This window comes from Typopeltis vanoorti, chromosome 10 (assembly GCF_054136105.1).
Source record: "Typopeltis vanoorti isolate ZY-2024b chromosome 10, IOZ_Tvanoo_1.0, whole genome shotgun sequence".
NCBI classification, from domain to species: Eukaryota; Metazoa; Arthropoda; class Arachnida; order Uropygi; family Thelyphonidae; genus Typopeltis; species Typopeltis vanoorti.
Window position 1 is genome coordinate 51,677,227 of NC_143558.1, and position 22,765 is coordinate 51,699,991.

Genomic DNA, 22,765 nt, shown 5'->3' on the forward strand with positions numbered 1-22,765 from the left:
ACCTTCACCACCTTTGCAATATGTTACCTGAATTTCAGTTTTCTATCAATTGCCACCCCCAGTTCTCTTGTCTCCCTTACTTCCTCCAGTTCAGCTCCTCACATCAACAGAGTATGCTGCCTCCCATCTGTGTATCCCAAACTTCAAGACTTCACATTTTGCTGCATTAAACTGATATTTCCATTCATTTGTCCATCTGTCGAGTTTATTCAAATCCTCTTGCAGGGTTACCACATCTGCACTATTACTAATAATCCTTCCAAGCTTCACATCATCTGCAAACAACTGAATATCCCTTTGCAATCCACTGACAATGTCATTGATATACTGGTCCCAGCACGGAGCACTGTGAGATACCACTTGTAACCTTCTGCTACCTTGATATACCCCCCTCCCCAACCATACACAATTGTCTGATACTAGCCAGCTGTCAGGATTGGCTGTCTGATATAGATAGCCAATCCTGAATCTCGTTCACTAACCTGATGTGTAAATCCATGTGTTGCAACTTAAATATCAACTTATCATGTGGTACTCTGTCAAATGCCTTCATAAAATCCGAAAAGACGGCAGAATACGTCTTTCCCTCATTAACCGCTCTTGTCACTATTATAAAAGACAATCATATTACTAAATGGAAAAAAACTACTCCTCCCTCCCTCCCTTTTCTCACCACACTCTTAAATACTTCCATTTCCCTCTTGTTTCTTGTTTTTCACTTCATAGATTAATCCCTTCTCTATTAATCCAGTAACATCCTTCACTAACTTGAACGTTACTTTTGTAACATCCACTTAACTGTGCAATTTATATTTCTTCAACTGCTCCCCATATAACCAACATTCCAGAGTTCTGATTTTGACACCACTGTAGAAACCAGGTAACCAAATTTGCATACAGCAATGCATATGTGATCTGATCCTTATCATGCACAGTGGCACAGTCCCCTCTCATCTCTGTTTGCTAGTGTGTCCTCTGAACTTCAGAATTCTTTGACCATATTTACCAAATCTTAAATCCTATCTACTTTCTGGATCACACCTCTACCACCATTTGGTAATAAAGTACTTGCTTCTTTTTCCTATTTGATTGTGATAAGCTATTAAATCTTCATAGCAATTAGTATGTATTGTGTTAATTTAAAGTGTAATTAAATTTTGTTGGAGTTAAAATAACTTATTTTATTTTTTTTATTTATTTTTATAGGCTGTTGTCGAGAAAATACCTAATCATCTCTTGCTTCAAGAATACAGACTAGTAGAGCAAGAATATTTACATCAGTTGAAGGATATTGAGCGAGAATTAGTAGTGGAACAACAGCGATTTGATAAAGGAGAGAAACCAGAATCAATACTTCAGTCTCACAAAGTAATTAATTAATCTTATATGTTCAACTGCCAAGTAATTTGTCTAATTACTTTCTCTGTACAAATCCGGAATCTGCCTAACTTTGGAATACTGTTCTACAGAAGATTAGTTTGGTTGATTAACAATTTCTCTCTCTCTCTCTCTCTCACACACACACACACACACACACACACACACACACACACACACACACACACACACACACACACACACACACACACACACACACACACACATTCACTCAAACCACTGTCTCACAAAAGGACAGTTTCTGTATTGGGTCTCTTCTGCAGATATTTCTAAAAATGGTATCCATTCTGCTTCTGCCCCATTTTTCTGCTAAACCTACAGCAACTTGAGCAATAGCTGCATATCATCCTTTTACAGTTGAAATGCTGACTCCAAAAACCTGTTGCTCACTCCTAGTCATCTTTTATTCCATTTCATCCTTCACTTCATGTTTTGTTATAATTTTTTGTTGGAGAGCATAGAGCATTATTTTTTCCCTCTCCGGTAACAATCCATCCTGTGGGATCTATATAGGCAAAACAACAATAAGATACAACAAAACACTTGATTAACTTTTTTTTACAAAATTAGAGCAATGTAATCATTGCAGAGTTTCTTGGTATATTAATTATTCCTTTTATTAGAGGTCAAGATCGGTAGCTGAACAAAAATAAATAGATAAATGAGAAACAGCTTTCTCCTATATTTTTCTTATGTATTTTAACACAGAAATCGACTTTAGTCTCTTTTCTCTTCTTCACTTCTGTCCTCAAGATGGGTTGAGTCCCATGTGCATAAAAGCTTTCCACCATTCTCTGTCTACAGCAAGCTATTTCATATGCCAACAGCTTTGAAACTCCAATGCAGTTTCAAGGACTTTATTCCATGTTAATCTTCATTTTCCCCTGGATCTTGTACCCTCCATGGTGCCATTGAATACCAGGCGAGGAAGTCTGTTCAGTTCCATTTGCACAATGTGACCAAACCAATGGAGTTGATGCTTTTTAACTATGTTAAGAATCATTGAGTTAGGGATATTCAAATCTTACAGCACTTGTGCATTACTCTTATTATTATTATAATTGTTATAATATAATATATAATAGAGCCTGTGTAGCTCAGTGGCTGTGGCATTTGCACACCATGGCGCTTGACTGCATGAAGGAAGACTTTGTTTCAAATCTAGTCGTTGACTAGAGGAAATTTTTCTAAGCCTTTTTTTGACCAGTTCCCAAGTTAGTCGATCTCTGACATGGGAAACCGGGTTTTTTTCTCCCAGAAACTCGGGTTTTTCGTCCCGTAAACTCAAGAATATTGACCGTAGAACCCACATTATTTTCAGACATTAAATATATTGTGTTAGGGTTAGCGACCACGAGATGGCAGCACTTGTTGAGCCTTCTCTCTTCACTGCATGCCGCTTAATTAGTGATAGCCATGGGCCATCTATCTGTGATTGGCTGCCAGTGGAGATTGAACTGCCCACTCAGTCACCAAAAGTTAGATAGGCTAAACGGCCTCGCCTACTCCCTATACAGGAATTTATTAATTTATGCTTATGGCTACATGAAACTGACAAGTGAAAAGTACAATCACAATTTCCAGAAACAAATGATGAAAATCTTAACATATAAAAGTTCATTACATAAAAGGCACATTTTCTATCTTTTTTGGTTAAAATAAAGCAAAAGTAACTTTCAGAATCAAGCCAGGGGCAATTATCGACCTGCTGCACCAAGTATAACAAGGCTGCATGTTCTCACAACACTTCACAACATAAATGTAGCTGTATCTGAGGTTTAATTAGAGAGAAGTTGTGTCTTGTGCGAGAAAATTGATTCATTAGAGGAGGCCCATTTCACCTTCTAACATGAGTATTACCATTATCATCTTCTAACATGAGGAGGAGTTCTGCTGATACTATGACGAGGGCTATGAGAGTGACTACGAGAATAATGTCTTCATGGTGAGATGGGACTGTGATCTTCTGTTTCCTCCATAACCACCGCCACGACCATACAACTACAGGTCAAGGTCCAGTCTGAAAAGCCAATCCAAGGCCTCATCTGTCATTTTGTGGATGTCCTGTAGATCACCACCATAAAATTGGCCCCTTGGGGCAGTCATACACAATATGAGTAATCATCTGAGCCACAGGCGAACAATCACAAAATGGGTGATCTAACAGCTTCCATTTATGTAGAAGGTAGTCACATCTGCCCTGATTAGTTCTGATCCTGTTTATTGATGACCAAATCTTACTAGGAAGAGCAAAACCAGGCTGTGGAGCACAGGGATCATTTACCAGGAAGCCATTTGTTGGGAGATTGTTAGACCAGTGTTCTCTCCATATGTCAGATACTGATGGTAGCGCAGCTGAAGAGAGTTCGTCCGTGGACCAGAGCGGCTTTCTAGATTTGAGGCAAAGATTAGGTGGATTTATGAGAGCCTGGTGCAGGGGCAGGAGTGGATTGCTCATTGCTTTATTAAATTCCTTAATCGAGGCTTGTCTTCTTCATATGTTTGGTGGAGCAATATTAGATAGTACAGGTAGCCAGGAGAGAGAGAGAGAGAGAGAGAGAGAGAGGGGTGCTTCTCACTGTCCCACTAATTGTGTGCATGGTAGAGTTTAGCTGGGTGTTCTATAATGTTAGTGTGCGTGCACTTCTTTCCCAGACAGGGGCACAATATTCTGCTGCAGAGAATGCGAGGGCTAGTGCAGACGACCTTAGGACTACTGCACTACAACCCCAGGTTGTGCCAGCAAGCCATGAAATGATATTGTTTCTGGTTTTAATTTTATTGGAGAGGTTGATGATGTCCCTTTTATAGGTTGGGCTTCTGTCCAGGCTCACTCCAAGGTATTTTGGGTGAGGCTCATGTTCCACCATTTTTCCACAGAAAGAAAGGTTGAGTTGTCGATTTGCCTTTGCATTGTACAGGTGAAAATGCTGAGGACACTGTTTTGTTGGATTTGGCTTCAAGTACCACTGCTTGAAGTATTTTTCCAGGGTGTTCAGGTCTGTATTCAAGGTTGATTCTAGGTTGGCAAAGGAGGTGGATTGATGTAAGATCTCTAGGTCATCGGCGTACATATACTTGCTTGATTTGGTATGAGGTAGATCATACACGTAGATGTTAAAAAGTAAAGGGGATAACACAGAGCCCTGAGGAAGACCGTTGTGAAGGAATCTGGGCCTGCTCTTTTTTCCGCCAATATGGACCCGGATCTTTCTGTTGGAGAGAATAGATTCAAAAAGTTGGAAATTTTTTTGCACTTTACAACATTCCCTAGTTTTTGGAGGAGGCCCCTGATCCAGACAGTATCATAAGCTGATGAAAGTGACTCCAGATTTAAGTTTCTTCTGTAAGCCTGCTTCAATTTGAGTTGTCAGGACCTGGTCACAGTAACTTCTTCCTGGTCTGAAGCCAGCTTGTTCAGTCGGGAGAGCTCTTTCGATGAGTGATGAAATTCTTTTAAAGAGAATTCTTTCAAAGATCTTAAAGGTGGTGTAAAGCAAGGAGATAGGTCATAGGTTTTTCACATCATGTGAAAAACATTATGTGGATCTTTCCTTGGCTTTGGCACGGCAATTATTTTGGCTTCCCGCCACAGCTTTGGCAGTTTCCCAGTCATGATAATTTCTGAGAAAAGGGCAGCCAGCCATGTTTGGCGATGTTGACCAAGGTGTTTTAGGAACTCATGGAGGATACCATCCACTCCTGCAGCTTTGCCATTCTTGATGAGTTTTAAGGCTATTTGTACCTCTTTCCGAGATACTGGGTGTACGAGTTCAGGAAGCTCGTGTTCCGTCTTCAGGATTTGTCTGATGAAAACTTGTACAGCAATTTTCCTGGTAGAGCTGGGATGAATCTTGGAGGTTTTCAATAAATGGTTAGCCATTTGATCAGGAGTTATCTCTGTTGTTTTGTGTGTCGTTGGCTCTGCTACACCTAATTTTCTCAGAGGTGACCAGCTTCTTTGATAAGATGCGATGAAATCGAGTTCTTTGATGATCAAGATCCATTTTTCCTTTCTGCTTTTATCCAAGGTTGATATGAGCTCCTTAGCAATAGTTGGATCTTCAGTTTCTTCATATTTGGCTAGGAATTCCTCACTTTCTCTACTTCAACATGGGATATATTGTTTTCTGTAGCCTCTAGGGATAGATGCTTTTGCTGTGGATTTGAGTAGTTTAACAAATCTAGGATAGCAATTAGGAGTAGGTGGAATTGCTCTAATGGTTTGATTGATTTGTTTCTGAAATGCAGTCCAGTTGGACCTGCGGAGATTCCATCTAGCAGTTGGTGCTCTGTTGATGACTGGGATTGATGTTCCTATCGCTAGTAATGTAGGACGATGTTGACTGTTAGGGAATCTGTTGAGGATGGTTCTGTCGATGGAACAGGGTGGTCTTCGGAGTCTTTAGTGACTATGCACAGATCTGGGGTGTAGGTTCTGTTCCATCTGGCTGAGTAAAGAGTGCCATCCTGCTTGGCATCATAATTCAAATACAGGTTATATGTATCCATCCAGTTAAGTAGAGTATTACCATCCTGGTTGTTAGAGGAATAGCCCCACATGGTGTGATGAGAATTGAAGTCACCAACATAGATAGCAGAGTAAGGTGGAGGCCGGTCCATCTGATCGGGCCAGGATTGCGATGGAGGTGTGTAGACATTGTGGATGGTCGTATTTTAAAGTTTAATACCTATGGAGTATTCTGTATCAGGAACACTTTGGGTTATACCCTTGAGACCAGGCCGGATGTAGGTTGCTAAGCCATGCTTGAGATGTCAGTTGTAAGACACGAGAATTAGTCCCGGGATCTTTAATCTATTTAGGGCTGTGTCAGATACATGGGTTTCCTGGAGAGCCAAGACGTCACTTGCGTTATCTTTGGCTATTTTGCCGATGACTTCGCTTTGGATTTGGATAGCCCTTCTATGTTTAGGGAACATATCTTGAGGTAGTGTTGATTAGTGGACTGTAACATATTTTTCAAAGCTTGCCCTCCACCTAAACAAGCAGCGCGATCCTTGTTATTCTGGCCGACGATTGAGCTGGCATGGAACTTTTTATGTTTCGTATTCATCATAATTGTAAGTAGTCCAGGAGGCTTGGAAATCTTTGGACGCCTTGTTTGAGACATTAGCTTCTTTTGTCTGAAGCACCAACAATATACCACAAGGCAACACTGCTGGTGGGGGGGGGCACTGGAAGGCTGTCTCATCCCCCCTATACAGGAAAGAAAGGCATTAGCTGATTTTTTTTTTTTAATATATAATAATATACACTATCCAGATACCTCTCTGTAATTCGTAAACTGATGTCTTGATGTCACTTTGACCTCACTAACCGGTATAAAAGGAGGAGCTGTGTGTTGTTCATTGATAAGAAGTATGAACAGGATGGGTAGGTCAAGGGAGGTCAGTGACTTCGAACATGGACTAGTTATTGGTTGCCACATCAGTAAGAAATCTGTCAGATACATTTCAACCTCCTCAAGTTGCCCAAGTCAGCAGTTGGTGACATGATCGTGAAGTGGAAACATATAGGCACAACCACAACAAAACCACAGTCGGGTAGGCCACGTTTAATGACAGACAGGGACTGTCAAGCGATGAAGATGGTGGTTTGTGGAAATAGCCAGACATCGAGTAAAACAATTACCCAGGAGTTCCACAGTACTGCTAACTGTCCAGCCAGCACCATGACTGTGCGTCGAGAGTTAAGAGGAATGGGGTTCTGGTTGAGTAGCTTTCCATAAACCAAACATTTCTATTGTGAACACTAAGTGCTGCTTGCAGTGGTGTAAAGAGCGATGCCACTGGATGGTGGATAACTGGAAACGTGTGATTTGGAGTGATGAATCACTCTTTACCATGTGGCAGTCTGATGGGAGGGTCTGTGTGTGGCGAATGCCCAGAGAACGATTCCTGCAAGCGTATGTAGTGCCAACAGTGAAATTTGAGGAGGTGGCATTACAGTGTGGGGGTGTTTTTCATGGAATGGACTTGGCCCTCTCATAACACTACATGAAACTCTAAATGCAGAAGAGTACAAGGACATTTTGACCTGTTGCGTACTGTGTACAGAAGAAGATCAATTCGGTGATGACTTTTGTCTGTATCAGCATGATAGTGCTACTTGCCATAAAGCAAGGTCTGCGACGGAATGGTTTGTGGAACAATAACGTTCTAGAAATGGACTGGCCAGCCTAGAGCCCTGACTTGAATCCCATAGAATACCTTTGGGATGAATTAGAACGCCAACTTCGTCCAGACCCCAATGATCCACATCACAAACTGCTCTGGCTACAGCTCTTCAGGAAGAATTGTCTGCCATTCCTCCAGAGATATTTTGACACCTGGTAGACAGTCTCCCTGGTACAGTTAGAGCTGTCATAGAAGCAAAAGGTGGACCCACCCTGTATTAATGTTCACAATGGAAAGTGTGTCACAGGGAAAGTCTGATTACAGTTTTGACTAGGTATCCAGATACTTTTGATCAGATAGTGCATAATTATAATATATTATAATTAATAATAATAATAATTATAATAATTATTATTATTTGGTGTCCTCAGTGGGGTCAACAGACTAATTGTGAGAGGCGTACTCAACCAGGAACATGTCTATCATAATGAGCTTTGAAGTTGTTTACACTGCCTGCACTCACAACACACTCAAGCAATGCATTCCACTCATTAACAACTCTCCATGTAAAAAAATCTACTCCTTACACCCTTCTTCACCACATATGGCTAATGAGTTTTTTCCCCCCCTCTGAAACATTTTATTTCAAAAGCCAACAGTTTTGTCTCTGCTTCTTTTTTTTAAGGTCGAAGTTTATGCCTCATAGAGAGCTGTTTGTAATATTATACTTTGTCTAATTTTATTTTTAGAATTGTGGGAATTTTCTTGTTTTTCCAAATTTTATTCAGTTTATTCATCATTGATCATGCTATGGAGAGCCTGTGTTTGATTGTTGCTATATAATTTAAATTTGAAGTCAAATATCTCCTAGGTAATTAAAACCATTAACTTGTCCTATGGTTTCCTGATTAAGTGTTATCTGTATATCATCTAGGTATCTTCCAGTTTTCATTATCTTAGGTTCCTTAAATTTATAATCATATTTCTGCAGGTTTCTTGTAATTTTGCAAGCTGATATTGGAGATTTGATTTGTTGATTTGTTTCCAGGTGCGAAAATTAATGATGTTAGTGAGGTTATAAGAGCACAAAAGGGTAGAGTGAAAGAAATAATCATAGTGGCTGGAACGAATTATTTAAAAGGAGAAAAGTATGGCATCAGAGAGGACATAAAGAATTACTGGAAGTAGCAAAAAAAAAAAAGAGTGAGAGAGAGTTAAGATATTGTGTCTGTTGCCACAATAGGCAGAGTAGACGAGAAGGAGGGCCATAATAGTGAGTGACAATGCATAGGTTACACGGGAGGAGTGATATGGAGTTTGCGGATGTATGGAGTAAGTTTGATGGGTGAAAGGACTTATACAAGTAGGATAATTTGCATCTGAATGGATTTGGTGTTTGGAGACTGGAAAAAGTGTTGTTTAATGAAGTGAAAGTGGATGTGAGATGTGAGAATTAGGGAAACCAGAATTTTTTTTTTTAGTGGGGGGGGGGGGGCTGTTGAGTGGTTTTGCAGACATCAATGAGACAGTTGAGTGCAAGAATGTGTATAATATGCCTAAGTTAGTACCACTGGTAACAAATCAGAATGGAATAGTTAGTATAAAGCTTCAGGATAGTGGTGGGCCTAAGGGCTTTTGCATTTTATGTACACTAACAACAGGATTATTCAGAACAAGCAGGAGCAATTTTTAACATCGGTTAGCTCATGCTGGCCGAAGGTTATTGGCATTAGTGAGAGATGGCTAACAGAAGATGATATAGTTAGTGAGATAGAATGTGAAGGATATAGTGTGTTCAGGGAGGAGAGAGAGAGAGAGAAAATAATAGGGGAAAGGAGTGTTATTGATGATAGCTGATGAACTGCAACCAAAGAGAGTAGAAGTTCAACTGCAGGCCAGTGAAAATAGCACATTTGAGGCTATCTGATGTGAGATTGAGGCCAGAAGAACAAAATATACAGTTTGATGCTGCTATAGACGAGGGGGAAAAGATGATGGAGATAGTATGCATTGGCAAATAGCCTCAATGAGTGGAGGATAGGTAATTATTATGGGTGATTTCAACTATGGGAATAATATGGGAACATAGATTGGAAGGAAGAGGGGACACATGGGAGGAAGGAAATGGAATTTATGCAGTTACTAAGGGATAATTACCTGAGACAGCATGTGATGGATTATACTAGGAGTTCAAGAGAGCTCGCTCTGGTAATTGCATTTGAGCATTTGTCTATAATGAATAGGACCATGTTGCCACCAGTTGGTGAGAGTGATCATATGGTCTTGACCTAGGAGGTGGCTAAATATGTGAAATTTTCAGTTAAGACGGGGTATATATGGAATTACAGGGCTGATAAGTATGACAAGCTTAGGAGATTGCTTGGATCTGCACCATGCCATGTAAAACTGTAAGGGCTGGATGTTGATTGTACTTGAGAAGTGGTAAAGGAGTGTTTGAGGAAGATAATGACAGACTGCATGCCTAGAGTCAGGAGAGTAAATCAAGTGGGATTTAAATGGATGAATATCATCATCAAGCTGGAGCTGCAAAAAAAAAAAGAAACAGTCATGGAGGGAATTTAAGGAGAAAGTTAACCTGCAGACACATGAACAGTACAAGGCACAGGCCAGAAGGGTAACTAATGTGGTAATAAAGGCAAAAGCAAATTATAAAAGGAAGTTATCAATGCAGGCTAAAGAGAATCCCAACCAGTTCTTTCGATATGCTGCAAGTAAAAGAAAGGACGTATATATGGCAGAATAATTTTAATGAATGGCGATGGTAGGCAGTTAACTGAATCAGCCGAAATAGTAGAATTACTAAGTGAACACTTTGCATGAGTATATAATCCAGGTGGTAATATTGCAGGAATGAGAGATCCAAGGGCTTATATGGGAACCGAGGTAAATGGAATGGATGTGTATAGCATATTACAGAATCTTAATGTGAATACAGCTGTGGGATTGGATGGTATACCAACCTGAGTTTTATGTGAAGTGATAAGGGAATTGTCAGTGTCCATATTGTTTAATCTAAGTCTCTGCCCTGGGTTAGTCCCAAGGGTGGGGAAAGAGGAGAAAGTAGTTCCATTGCATAAAGGAGGCTCCAAGACTGATGTAACAAATTACCAACTGATTAGCATATCAGAAGTTGTTGTTAAAGTATTGGAGAAGATTGTCAAGAGCAAAATACAGGAATGGATAGAGAGAAATGGGATACTGTATGGGGGGGGAAGCATGGTTTTGTGAAGGGTAGGTCATGCCTCAGTAACTTGCTCACATTTTATAATACAGTGACAGCTGAGTTTAAAGGAAATTTGTTTTACAGATACTGCTGGACTTGAAAAGACCTTTGACAGGATACTACATGGAATTATAATCAGTAAACTGCAGCACTTGGGGATGGATATAGGATTGGTGAATTGATAGGATGGTGGTTAATGGAGAAATATCAGAGAGTAGTTTATTTAGGAGTAGAGTTCTAAAAGAAGGCATGTGACTGTTCTTGGACCATTGCTATTTAATTTTTTCATTAACGATATAGGATATATATCGTTAATATATCAATATATATTTGAGAGGAACTGTTCAGTTATTAGCCAATGATGCAAATTTGAGTGGAGCAGTAGTTAATATACAGATCATGTCAAAATTTTGCAGGATGATTTGGGCAGATTGGCAGACTGGACAAAGGAGAATGGATGTCAGTTTAATATAGCAAAGTGTAAGGTTATGCATATTGGGATGAAAAGATTATCAGTGGTATACCACATTGGTGGAACTGTACTCCAGGAAATTGACAAAGACAGAGACTTGGGAGTGTTAGTGGATAGGTAGTTACATAGTGAAAGTGGCTCAAGCAGCTCATTAGATCACTTGGTTACCAAAGAATACTTGGATGAGCAGAGACAAGCAGTTTATTTTTCTTCTTTCTCAAGCCTTGATAAGACTCCACCTTGACTACTGTGCATAGGGTTTTTGATAATGAGGAGGGAGGAGGTGATGAGGATTCTGGAGGCGAGTGACCAAGATGGTAGAAGGTCTAGGGAATGAACCTTATGAGAACAGGTTGAAGCTTTGTGGATTACAGGAACTGGTTATAGGTAGCAAAGGGGTGATATGATTGTGACATGCAAATTACTGAAGGGTTTTTACAAGATTAATTCAGGGGAAATTTTTCAGAATAATTCTGGTGATGGGAGAACCAGGGGCCATCCATGGAAACTGAGTAAGGGTGTAGTTAGCAAAGGTGTTAGAAATAGATTTTTTTCATGAAGAGTAGTGAACGAGTAGAATAGGTTGCCAGAGTCTGATGTGGGTGTCATGACTGTAAATGAGTTGAAAGAAGTATGGTAGATACTGTCCAAATGTTAGGTAGTTCTTGACATGATGTTTAGGGCCTTCCTCAATGAGTCTAATGATTCCTTGAAGTTGCCCAACAGCTGCCTCCTAGATAAGTCTTTGACTCATCTAGGAGGCAGCTGTTGTACACCTTTAATATGCCCATTCCAATTTCCCTTATCCTGACTCTAATTTTCATTCATATCCTTATAATTTTTACTTTTGTGTTCTTCCATAATCACTTCCTCACCTTTGTATCTGCCTTATTTGTGCTTTTCCAGAACTTGCTTCTCATCTTTACTTATTTCAATAGTGATACTAATTTCATATGAACCATGTGTACTCTTAGTAAACAACAATCACTCCAAATTTTCAACACCAAACCCATTCAAATGCAGCCCATCAGGTTTGAACTATTCTAACTTCCCTTTAAATTCACTCCATACATTCTCAAATTGAACACTCTTTGCCTGGCACAGTTCAGCATGTTTTCATTCAGTATCATTGTTCACCTTCTCTGTTCACTACTATGATATCTGGGCAACAAACTAATCATGTTTCCACTGACACTATTATCCTTCACCTCCTGCAACAATTTCTTCAAATCCCTTTCCACATTCTTTTTCTCTCTATCCAAGTCATTTGTTCCCATCACTAATTCTGATGCTCATTTCTTCCTTCTGTGCAAAGCATCTAATATTCATTTCATTTTATCACCTGGGAAATATATCATCTAAAACTTATTGTTTACCACATTTTTAATTTACCACATTTTTAATAAATATCCCCATGCAAAGTCACCTATTATCTTTAGATTCTTGCTTCTTCCTATTACTCTCGTTCTCATTTACATCAGTTAATCACTTCTTTAAACATTCTCCTCCGTATATTTAACCTGATTCTTCAGTTTCGTTAACTCCTGTTTAAGCTCTTCCATGTCACTTCTATTACTATCGTCATCAGCTATTCCATTCATTTTTCTAATTACTCCTGGTGACACCATTCTCATTTTTGGAATGCTGTAACTCTCCGTCACACTTTTCACACACTATAATACATTCCTTCTTCTCATTTAACCTAACACTTCATACTTTAATGGTACCTATGGCATAACTATAAATAATAACTTACACGATAACCACAGTAATTAACTTTAATGAAATAAAGGTACAGATATTTCATACTGAAATTAACAGTACATCATCAGTGTAGAACAAACAGTTCAAAGGAATGGAATACAAAGTACAGTATAACAGTTGGTGGATTACCAATGAAAAATTGTTGCCACGTGCTAGAAATTAATATTAATAAAATATTATTAAATAATTCTTAAAAACTATTTCTTTGATGTATAATAAATTTAGTTTAATCCTTTATCCAAGTGTGAGCAAACAAAGTGTGCACCTGAAAGTATCTTCAGGACTGGGGTAAGGTGGTACAACCCTAGGGCACTCCTTGCAAAGGTGGAGCAAGCTACCAACACTCCTATCTCAGTATCTCCCATAATGCAAAACACATCTCCTTGCGGATATGTCTAATGTTATGCATTAAGGGAAGGGCCACAACCCAGACTAGTTTCGACCTTTATTGAGGTCTCTCCAGTGGGAGCCAGGCCCAAGTGGAGATACCAGGCAGAAGCATTAGCAGGTCATCTCTACCTATAGGATTTGCCAAATGGTGTGCCACCCTTTTTTAATAAATTACTCTGGATTTAGAGAAAGATGTTGAAAGTTTATTTTTCACTTGGTTAGAGTATAATAAATTTAGTTTAATCCTTTATCCAAGTGTGAGCAACTTTCAGGTGCAAACTTTGTTTGCTCACACTTGGATAAAGGATTAAACTAAATTTATTATACTCTAACCAAGTGAAAAATAAACTTTCAACATATTTCTTTGATGGTTACATAAGATAAGAATCTCCCAAACTTTTGGGGGAGAGAGAGAGACAATCATTTCGATTTGAATTTGGCCGATGTAAAAGGGTTTTGCAACTTTCTTTAGAAAGGCGTTCGTATTTAAACTTGCATCTATGGAGCCCATCAGGTGGGCTCCATAGTTGCAAGTTTAAATACAAATATGAAATATTTGTACCTTTATTTCATTAAAGTTAATTACTGTGGTTATCGTGTAATTTATTATTATTTACTAACACTCCATAAATCTTTAACATTTTAAGACACATATATGTAATAATTGTCATAGCATATTTATCAGGAAAAGTCTAGTGAAAATGTAGACCTCTGAGTCAAAACCTTCAGCATTTCTGGTGTACACTTCTTTGCTGCTGCTATTTTTGTAATGTTAACCAGCAACTTGTTAATACAAACAGCAATTGAAGAGAACACTTTTAAAATCACAATACCACAATACAATGCATGTATACACTCTGATTATCACGCAAAAGCACTAGGGGGAAAAACACTCCTTGTATTACTTTTCAAATACACCACTACCTCTCCTTGCAATACTAGTGACACATGCACGTGTGCGCACACACACATAACACACACACACACACACACACACACACACACACACACACACACACACACACACACACACACACACACACACACACACACACACACACACACACACACACACACACACACACACACATATCGATTTACATTTTAAATATGTGAGATAGTACATGTGATTATATCCACATTTTTATGTATTATATCTATAATTTTTTTTTTTCAGGAATTCTTTCATTCTAGCTCTATTATTCCATCTATGCAAAAATGCCTTACAAATATGGAAAAAGTTAGCAAAATGTATCATTCCTGTAGGCCACAGGATAGGAATGTCCTAGAATCTTGCTCTAGATATAAACAGCAGTGGGAAATGATCAAAGAACAGATTGATGCTATGCACAATCAACTTTTGAAAGTTATGGGAGATTGGAGAGACTATTGTCAAAGGTAACTTTGATTTTGTTTAACTTTTATACATGGTTTTTGAAATGGATTCTTTAGTAATATATGTTAATGTTACCCATAAGCAATACTCTTAGTTATCACTATAATAATAATCTCATGATCTCATTCAGTATTGTTACTTCCATTATTATTATTATTAAACAGTCTTAAACATCAAACATTAAAATTAAACATTAAACAATCTTATTCTAATTGTTATTTTTGAAATTGATTCTGTAATAATATTTGTTAATCATCATAACACTAAATACGGGTATAGATCATATTGGTCTGTTCTGGTCTCATTATCCATCCAGTGGCGTATTTAGGTACAGGCTGTACAGGCCCAGGCCTAGAGCGGCCAGCAAATTTTGAGGGGTGGCAGAAATTTCCGGGCTCTCATTTTTGTAATTATATTTATATTACCGATTTATGATATAAATAGGTTATGCATGTAAATCAACATGTTCATTACATATGGGTGGGAGCACTTTCTGCGGGCCTAGGGGAAGGAAATACCTAAATATGCCACTGAATCCATCCAGTATCCTTTTTTTAAGGTCTACCCTGCCTTCTCTTTCCAATTGGCTGATATTTTAGTATTTGTTTAGGATGTCGGGTGTTGGCCATTCGGTTTACATGTTCAATCCATTTTTGTTTATAATTGTTTAGTTATTTTTCTTCTATTGATTTTGTTTTTAGTTCTTTCAAAATGTCTTCGTTACTTTTTTTAACTAATAATGTGTATTTTGCAATTCTCATAAATCTCATTTCACTTGTTTTTATACTTCACTTATCTTATTTTTTATTGCCCAAATTTCACTGCCATATAATAATGTGGGCACTGCTAAAGTATTGTATATTTTCAAGCGTGTTTCTTTTTGTACTATATTTGGGTTGAGTGTGTGTGTTCTATTTATCAGGCCTATAATCTGCAAATTTTGAAGTTTTTAATTTTATGTCTTTTTCTCCTTCATATGATATTTCACATCCAAGATAACTTAAAGTATTTATCTGTTCTATTAGATGGGAGTACAGTTTGTTAATGTGTAGAATGAGTTTGAAGGACGAAGTGAGCTATATGGGAGCAATGGACTGCATTTGAGTGGTTATGGTGTGAGTCGCTTGGAGAGATTGCTGCTGGAAGGTAGAGAAGTGAATAGAGAAAATGAATCAGATTGAGAGGGGAGTGATGTGGAAGAGCAGAAGAGTAAGACAGGAGAGATTAAAGAGGTGGATATGAATGGGGAAGTGAGTGGTATGAGTATAGAAAATGAGAGAATGGGTATGCAAGAGGAGCAGGGAAACGGGAAGGCTCAGGGTTGACAGGGGTACACAGCATGACAAAGGTGGATGCTCCAAGAGGAGGTGAGAGCATGTTTAGGCAGGAAAGGAATGGGATGACCAGGGATCAAGAGGAAACAGCTGGAATTGAAAAGGGTTCTAAAATGAAGAAGCAGAAAGGGAAATGGCCCCAGTCGAGCATGGAGAGATCACATCGATTGAGTGGTATCAGTGGAACTAGCTGTAGATCCAGAAATGAGCTTTTTGTGTTTGTACACAAATGCTAGAAGTATAAGAAACAAGGCAGATGAAATGGTTGCACTTGCATCTGTTCACTCCAAGATTGTTGGAATAAGTAAGACATGGTTGGAAGAGGATGACATTCTGACAAGAATAGAGATGGAAGGGTATGATGTGTTTCGTGAGGATAGAAGGGGTAAAAAGGGAGAGGATGGCTATTGATGATAGAGAAAGAGTTATCCATACAAAGTAGAGATGCAAGTGGAAAAAGGGCTAGTGGTTTTGAGGCAGTATGGTGTGAGATAGAGGTGAATGGAATCAAATACTTGGTGGGATGTTGTTATAGACCAAGTAATGTGGATGGTTGTGATAGTGAAGTGTATAGTCAAATTAGCCAAGTAAATAAGAAAAGGGTGATCATCATGGGTGATTTTAATTATGGCAATATAGACTGGAATGATGAGATAGCAACTGGAAGTAAAGAAAATGAATTTCTTGAGTTTTTGAGGGATAACTACCTCAGATAGTATGTAACAGAGGGCACACGAGGATTAAGGGTCTTGGATTTGGTCATCTCATCTCATCAGAGGATGTAATTATAAATGAGGTGTCAAATCATCCACCAATTGGTGAGAGTAACCATGAGGTGATTACCGTGGTGGTTGCTAGCAGTGCGAGCACCCCTGTAAGAAAAGGGTATATGTGGAACTAAAAGGGGATGATTATGAAGAGCTCGGAAGACAGCTTGCAGGTGTAGCGTGGAATGAGGAGTTAGCTGGAAAAGAGATCAATGCAGCTTGGGGGATTTTCAAAAACTATTTAGTAGATGGAATGTCTAAATGTATTCCAAGGGTGAGAAGGTTAAATAAGGTAGGTGTGAGATGGATGAATAAAGAGATTAAGCATGCGATACAGAATGTGTGGTGGAGATACTTAATGAGCAGGTCATAAAGATCTTTCAATCTTGTGAATGTGACTTCATGGAGAGATTGAGTGCAGTTGATGATGGAGAGGAGAGACTGACTGTAAGTGAGCAAGAGGTGTTTGGGGAGTTCAGTAAACTAGATGTAAATAAGGCCGTGGGACTTGATAATATATCACCGCCTATTCTGAAGGAAAGTGCCAGAGAGTTGACACCTGCCTTGACATATTTTTTTAATACAAATCTTGCACTTGGTTAAATTCCTAAGGAGTGGAAGGAGGGCAAGATTGTGCCACTTCATAAAGGAGGTGATCGAACTCAAACATCAAACTATAATCCTATCTGTGTGTGTGTCAGGTGTTGTGGTTAAGTTGTTGGAGAAGCTTGTGAGAACTAAGATCCAGAGTTGGGTTGACAACAATGGTATTATCTTTGATGGACAGCATGGATTTGCTAAAGGGAGGTCATGTTTTAGTAATCTACTTACTTATTACAATAAAGTGACTGCTTCCTTGGACAGAATAGAAGGATAAACAGTGATATACTTGGATTTTGTTAAGGCTTTTGACAGAATGCCTCATGATAAGTTGACAGTCAAACCATGGATATTAGATTGGTGCATTGGATTTAAGACTGGCTTTCTGATAGGTATCAACATGTTGTGTATGTGGATGCGATATCCAGGAAAAGGAAAGTCATTAGTGGAGTGCCTCAGAGGTCTGTTTTAGGGCCATTACTGTTTAACTTGTAGATTAATGATATTGGCAAAGATTTGGATGGAGATATTCAGTTGTTTGGAGATGATGCAAAGTTGGGACGAACCATAAAGAGTAGTGAGAATGTTGTGGCCTTACAAGAAGACTTGAAAAAAAAGGAATAATTGGCACGGAAATGGGGATGAGAGTTCAATGTTGCAAAATGTAAGCTTTTAAAATGAAAACAAAGGTGGGATGAAGAATTTATGCTTGGTGAGAATATATTGCTGGAGGTAGAGGAAATAAGAGATCTTGGGGTGATAGTGGATAAAGATCTAAACTTTAGGGAACACATCGCCAAAATTGTGAAGACAACACAAAGCCTTCTGGAAATGATGTGGGGACACTGATGTGTAGAAGTAGGGAGATTTTTGTTCCATTGTATAAGGCTTTGATTAGGTCACACACATGGACTATTGTGCCCAGATTTGGTCACTGGGTTTTCAGAAGGATGAAGAGATATTGGAAAGGGTCCAAAGGCGACTGACAGGTATTTTCTGACCTCTGGAATGTTGAGTATAAGGAAAGATTGAGAAGATGTAATTTGCAGAGTCTGGTGGACAGGAGGAAGAGGGGAGATATGATAGAGACCTACAAGTTAGTAAGGGATTGTTATAGGATCAATGGTTGAGAAGTTCTACAGAGAATAGTGGGAGATCAGGGGGGAGAACCAGAAGTCATCCCTGAAAACTGTATAAAGAGGGTGTGAGTAGGGGAGTGAGAGGCAGGTTTTTTTCGTGCAGAGTTGTGAATGATTGGAAGGCCTTGCCTGAGAGTGTGGTGTCTGCAAGAAGTTTGAGTGTGTTTAAGACACAGTATGATGAGATGTGTGTGTGATAAAAGGACCTCCCAGATGAGTCTTTGACTCCATGCGGTCTTGGGATAATAATAATAATAATAATAATAATAACTATTTTGCTTCTAACTGGAGTTTGTCCACAAAATGCCATTGTTTTAGTTTTATCTATGAAATTTTCATTCCAAACCATTCTACTATAATGTTTAAATTATATATTGCTCTTTGTAAATTTTCGTACTTATCTGATATTATTACTTGATCATCTGCAAATAATATCGTATTTATTGTGTTATTCTGGGAAATTTCTATACCTTGATTGTTTAAGGTGTTCCACTGTATTAATATTTCACTGATGTAAATAATGAAACATGTTGGAGACAGAGGGCATCCCTGTCTTACTCCTTGCTTTATAGATTGTTTTTCAGACAACTTTTCATTTATTTTTATTTTTATTTCATTATCTTTATATGTATTCAATATTGCATGTAGTAATACATTAGGTATATTTATTCTTTGTAATATATCAAACAGTATATATCTTTTTACTTTGTCAAATGCTTTTTCATAATCTATAAACAAAAGAAGAGTTTCCAAATTAAATTCTCTTCTTTTTTCTATAGGTACTTTTAAACAGAAAGCTGCATCCATTGTAGAGCGTCCTTTTCTGAATCCATTTTGACATTCTAATAATATTTTTTCACTGTATTTTTAGTTTTTCATTAAGCATTCTGCTCTGTATTTTGTAGCATGTATTCAATAAACTAATACCTCTGTAGTTAGCAGGTTTTGTTGTATCCCCTTTTTTAAATATATGTATTACTATGATTGTATTCTATTCTATTGGTATTTGCCCATTTGTATATATATTATTTAAAAATTTTAGTAATACCTGTCGAGCCCTTTCATCGCACGAGGATTTGCAAATCGGTTAATAAACATTGGTTTTGTCATGTAATCGCCTGATGCATTACTACAAAACAGTAGAGTAATCCAATCTTTGGAAACTTTGAATCCAGGAGCTGATCTTTCATTTTTCAAAATATAGGTGCATTTTGGCATTTTTTTCTGATATAACCCAGATTCATCTGCATTGAACACCTGGGCTGCACTGTGATCACCTTCTTTAATGATTTTTAAACGTTCTGCTGGGTATTTCTGGGCAGCTTCAACATCTGCTGATGCTGACTCTCCCTGGATTTTAAGATTATACAAAGAAAACTGCTTTTTAAAGTTTTCAAACCAACCCTTACTGGCTGAAAATCCATGCTAAGAGATTTCTCCTGAAGAATCTTAATCAAGTTCTTTTAAATTTTTATAAACTTTGAGTGCTTTTTGCTTAATAAGGTGTCCATCCAAAGGAATTTTCTTTTGAGTGCAATCTTCTATCCAAATCATTAGAGATTTCTCCATTCTTTTCTATTAGAATATCACGAACACTTGCAACGTGCTTTGAACTTATCGTTGACCCAGCAATAACACTTTCTCGGATTTTATGTTCATTTTTTTGATTGTTCCAATTGTTGATTCATTTAAATTCAGAGTCCTTGCAACAACTCCTAGTTTTTCCTCCAATTTTCAACTGATCCGAGATTTTAATTTTTTCTTTGAGAGAAATGAATTTCCTCTTCAATGTTGTTTTTTTTTCCCTTTCATTGCAGTTTTAGTGGCCATTACAATAAAAATAAACTTTTACATTTAAAAAAAAGCATTACATATGTATGTAACTCACCAGAAAATAAACTGCTCTGCTTGAGAATAACATGCTTATGATTTTAAATGCACTTTCCTGGCAGAAAACGAAGACAATTTTCAACAACAATAAACAGTTTGTTCAGTAAACCCTAGATGGCAAACCTATGGCACTCGTACCAGAGGTGGCACATCTGAAAATTTTGCTGGCATGTCAACGATTTACAGGTGATATCCTTTTATACGCTTATAAATTATTCAAGTTTTTTTTTTAATTGTTACAATACAAATAAGCTGAATTTTGTTTTACACAAGACAGCAGCTATAAAGACGTTTTTGTGCGGTATTAACAAAAGATCATGCGACCCAAAGACAAAAGCAACTGACAAGTGTTGAGTTGAAATGCTAATTCTCTTCAACTGAATTCCATAACATCTGAAACTCATAACAACATTCACTATTAGTTTTAACACATTCACAACAGGGTGTCATTTATTGTTCCGATGGAGCTTCTCATTACTGGCTGGCTCAACTCACACAAACGTTTCAACCCTTGGTTGAATTTTATGGCTTCTTGTTTATGTTTGAGGTGGCAGGCAAACTCACACATTCATTATATGGCATGTTTCAATTCTTGGTAGTCTTTTATTTTAAGTTAGCCTTTGTGATCTGTCATAATGACATTGAGAATTTCAAATGCAATAAAAAAACACTTATTTCATAATTGAAAAATTGGACAATAGTTTTTAGTTAGATACTGTGTTTCAGTGCAACATATGGTTTTGCTTAAGTCTATACAGTGTAGTTTTTGTGAGAGGGGAGATGTGATTTATTAGTTAGCACCATTTTTATTCTGTCTCTAATTGCACTATTTGTTGAGAATGACACAGACTGCAAAAGTCCTCTGTTCAGTACCTTATTCAGTGATACAATAAAACTAAATTCGATACTTATAAGTACTTAAGTACTTATAAGGCCACACATGGACTATTGTGCCCAGATTTGGTCACCTGGTTTTCAGAAGGATGAAGAGATGTTGGAAAGGGTCCAAAGGCGACTGACTAAGGTAGTTTCTGACCTCTGGAATGTCGAGTATGAGGAAAGATTGAAAAGATGTAATTTGCAGAGACTAGTGGAGAGAAGGAAGAGGGGAGATATGATAGAGACCTACAAGTTGGTAAGGGGTTGCTATAGGATCAATGGTGGAGAAGTTCTACAGCGAATAGTGGGAGATCAGGGGAGAACCAGAGGTCATCCCTGGAAACTGTATAAAGAGGGTGTGAGTAGGGGAGTGAGAGGCAGGTTTTTTTCGTGCAGAGTTGTGAATGATTGGAATGCCTTGCCTGAGAGTGTGGTGTCTGCAAGGAGTTTGAATGTGTTTAAGACCCGGTATGATGAGATGTGTGTGAGATAAAAGGACCTCCTAGATGAGTCTTTGACTCCATGAGGTCTTGTTTAATAATAATAATAATAATAAGTACTTGCGTGATACAGGCAGACACAAATTTAAGGAAGATAAAATTTGATTTTTATCTTTAAGTCCCGTGATGAAAAATATGAAAAAAAAAAAAAGAGTTACTAGAAATTGTAGACCGAGTTATATCAAAACCGCATTGAACAAGGGATACCAAAATTTGTAGACCGCGTTATATCGAAACCGCATTGTATATATACCGCGTTATACGAGGGTTACCTGTATTATGTAATTTTCTGGTGTAATTATTTTTGATGCCAGTATTATCTGTCCAAAGATCTGTAAAGTAATCCGAGGATTCTTTTACATCTATTTTATAATTTATATTTGCAGTTTCTTTTATATCTGCATTCATGGGTTTTAGTATTTTGTACGCACTGGGTCTTATTTTGTATATGTCATTTTCCAGATATTATGCAAATTTTTTCCAGCTTTCTCTGTGTCTCTTTCTGGTTTCTCTTTTGGCTATTGCTCGTCTTTTTTTATATTCAATTTCATCTTCTTGTTTTTTGTTACTTAACTATCTTTTAAAAGCCAGCTTTTTATTTCAATTATTGTTTATATTTCATTGTCCCATATATGTAATTTTTTATTTTTATGATATTTTTTGTGTTTTCCTCGACTTTCATATACTGCTGATGTGATAATTTCTTTTATATTATTTCATTCTTTCTCAATGTCTTCATTTTCTTGTATTTTTTCAAAGTAATAATTAATCCTCTGTTGTTATAAATTTCTTATACTTGAATCATTTAGTAGTCTTACTTTGTAATTAGATTTTGTTTCTCTAGTTTGTTTTAT

At 37.7% G+C, this 22,765-nt stretch overlaps 1 protein-coding gene across 1 annotated transcript in view; it reads left to right on the plus strand.

Annotated features, from left to right (window-relative positions):
* LOC150102415 (muscle-specific protein 300 kDa-like) overlaps positions 1–22,765 on the plus strand; it is a 288,507-nt gene that overhangs the window by 194,401 nt on the left and 71,341 nt on the right. Inside the window, exons 13-14 of the mRNA XM_090399573.1 lie at positions 1,207–1,368; positions 14,584–14,804. Coding sequence (XP_090255699.1) covers positions 1,207–1,368; positions 14,584–14,804 — 383 coding nt within the window. The remainder of the gene's footprint in view (positions 1–1,206; positions 1,369–14,583; positions 14,805–22,765) is intronic.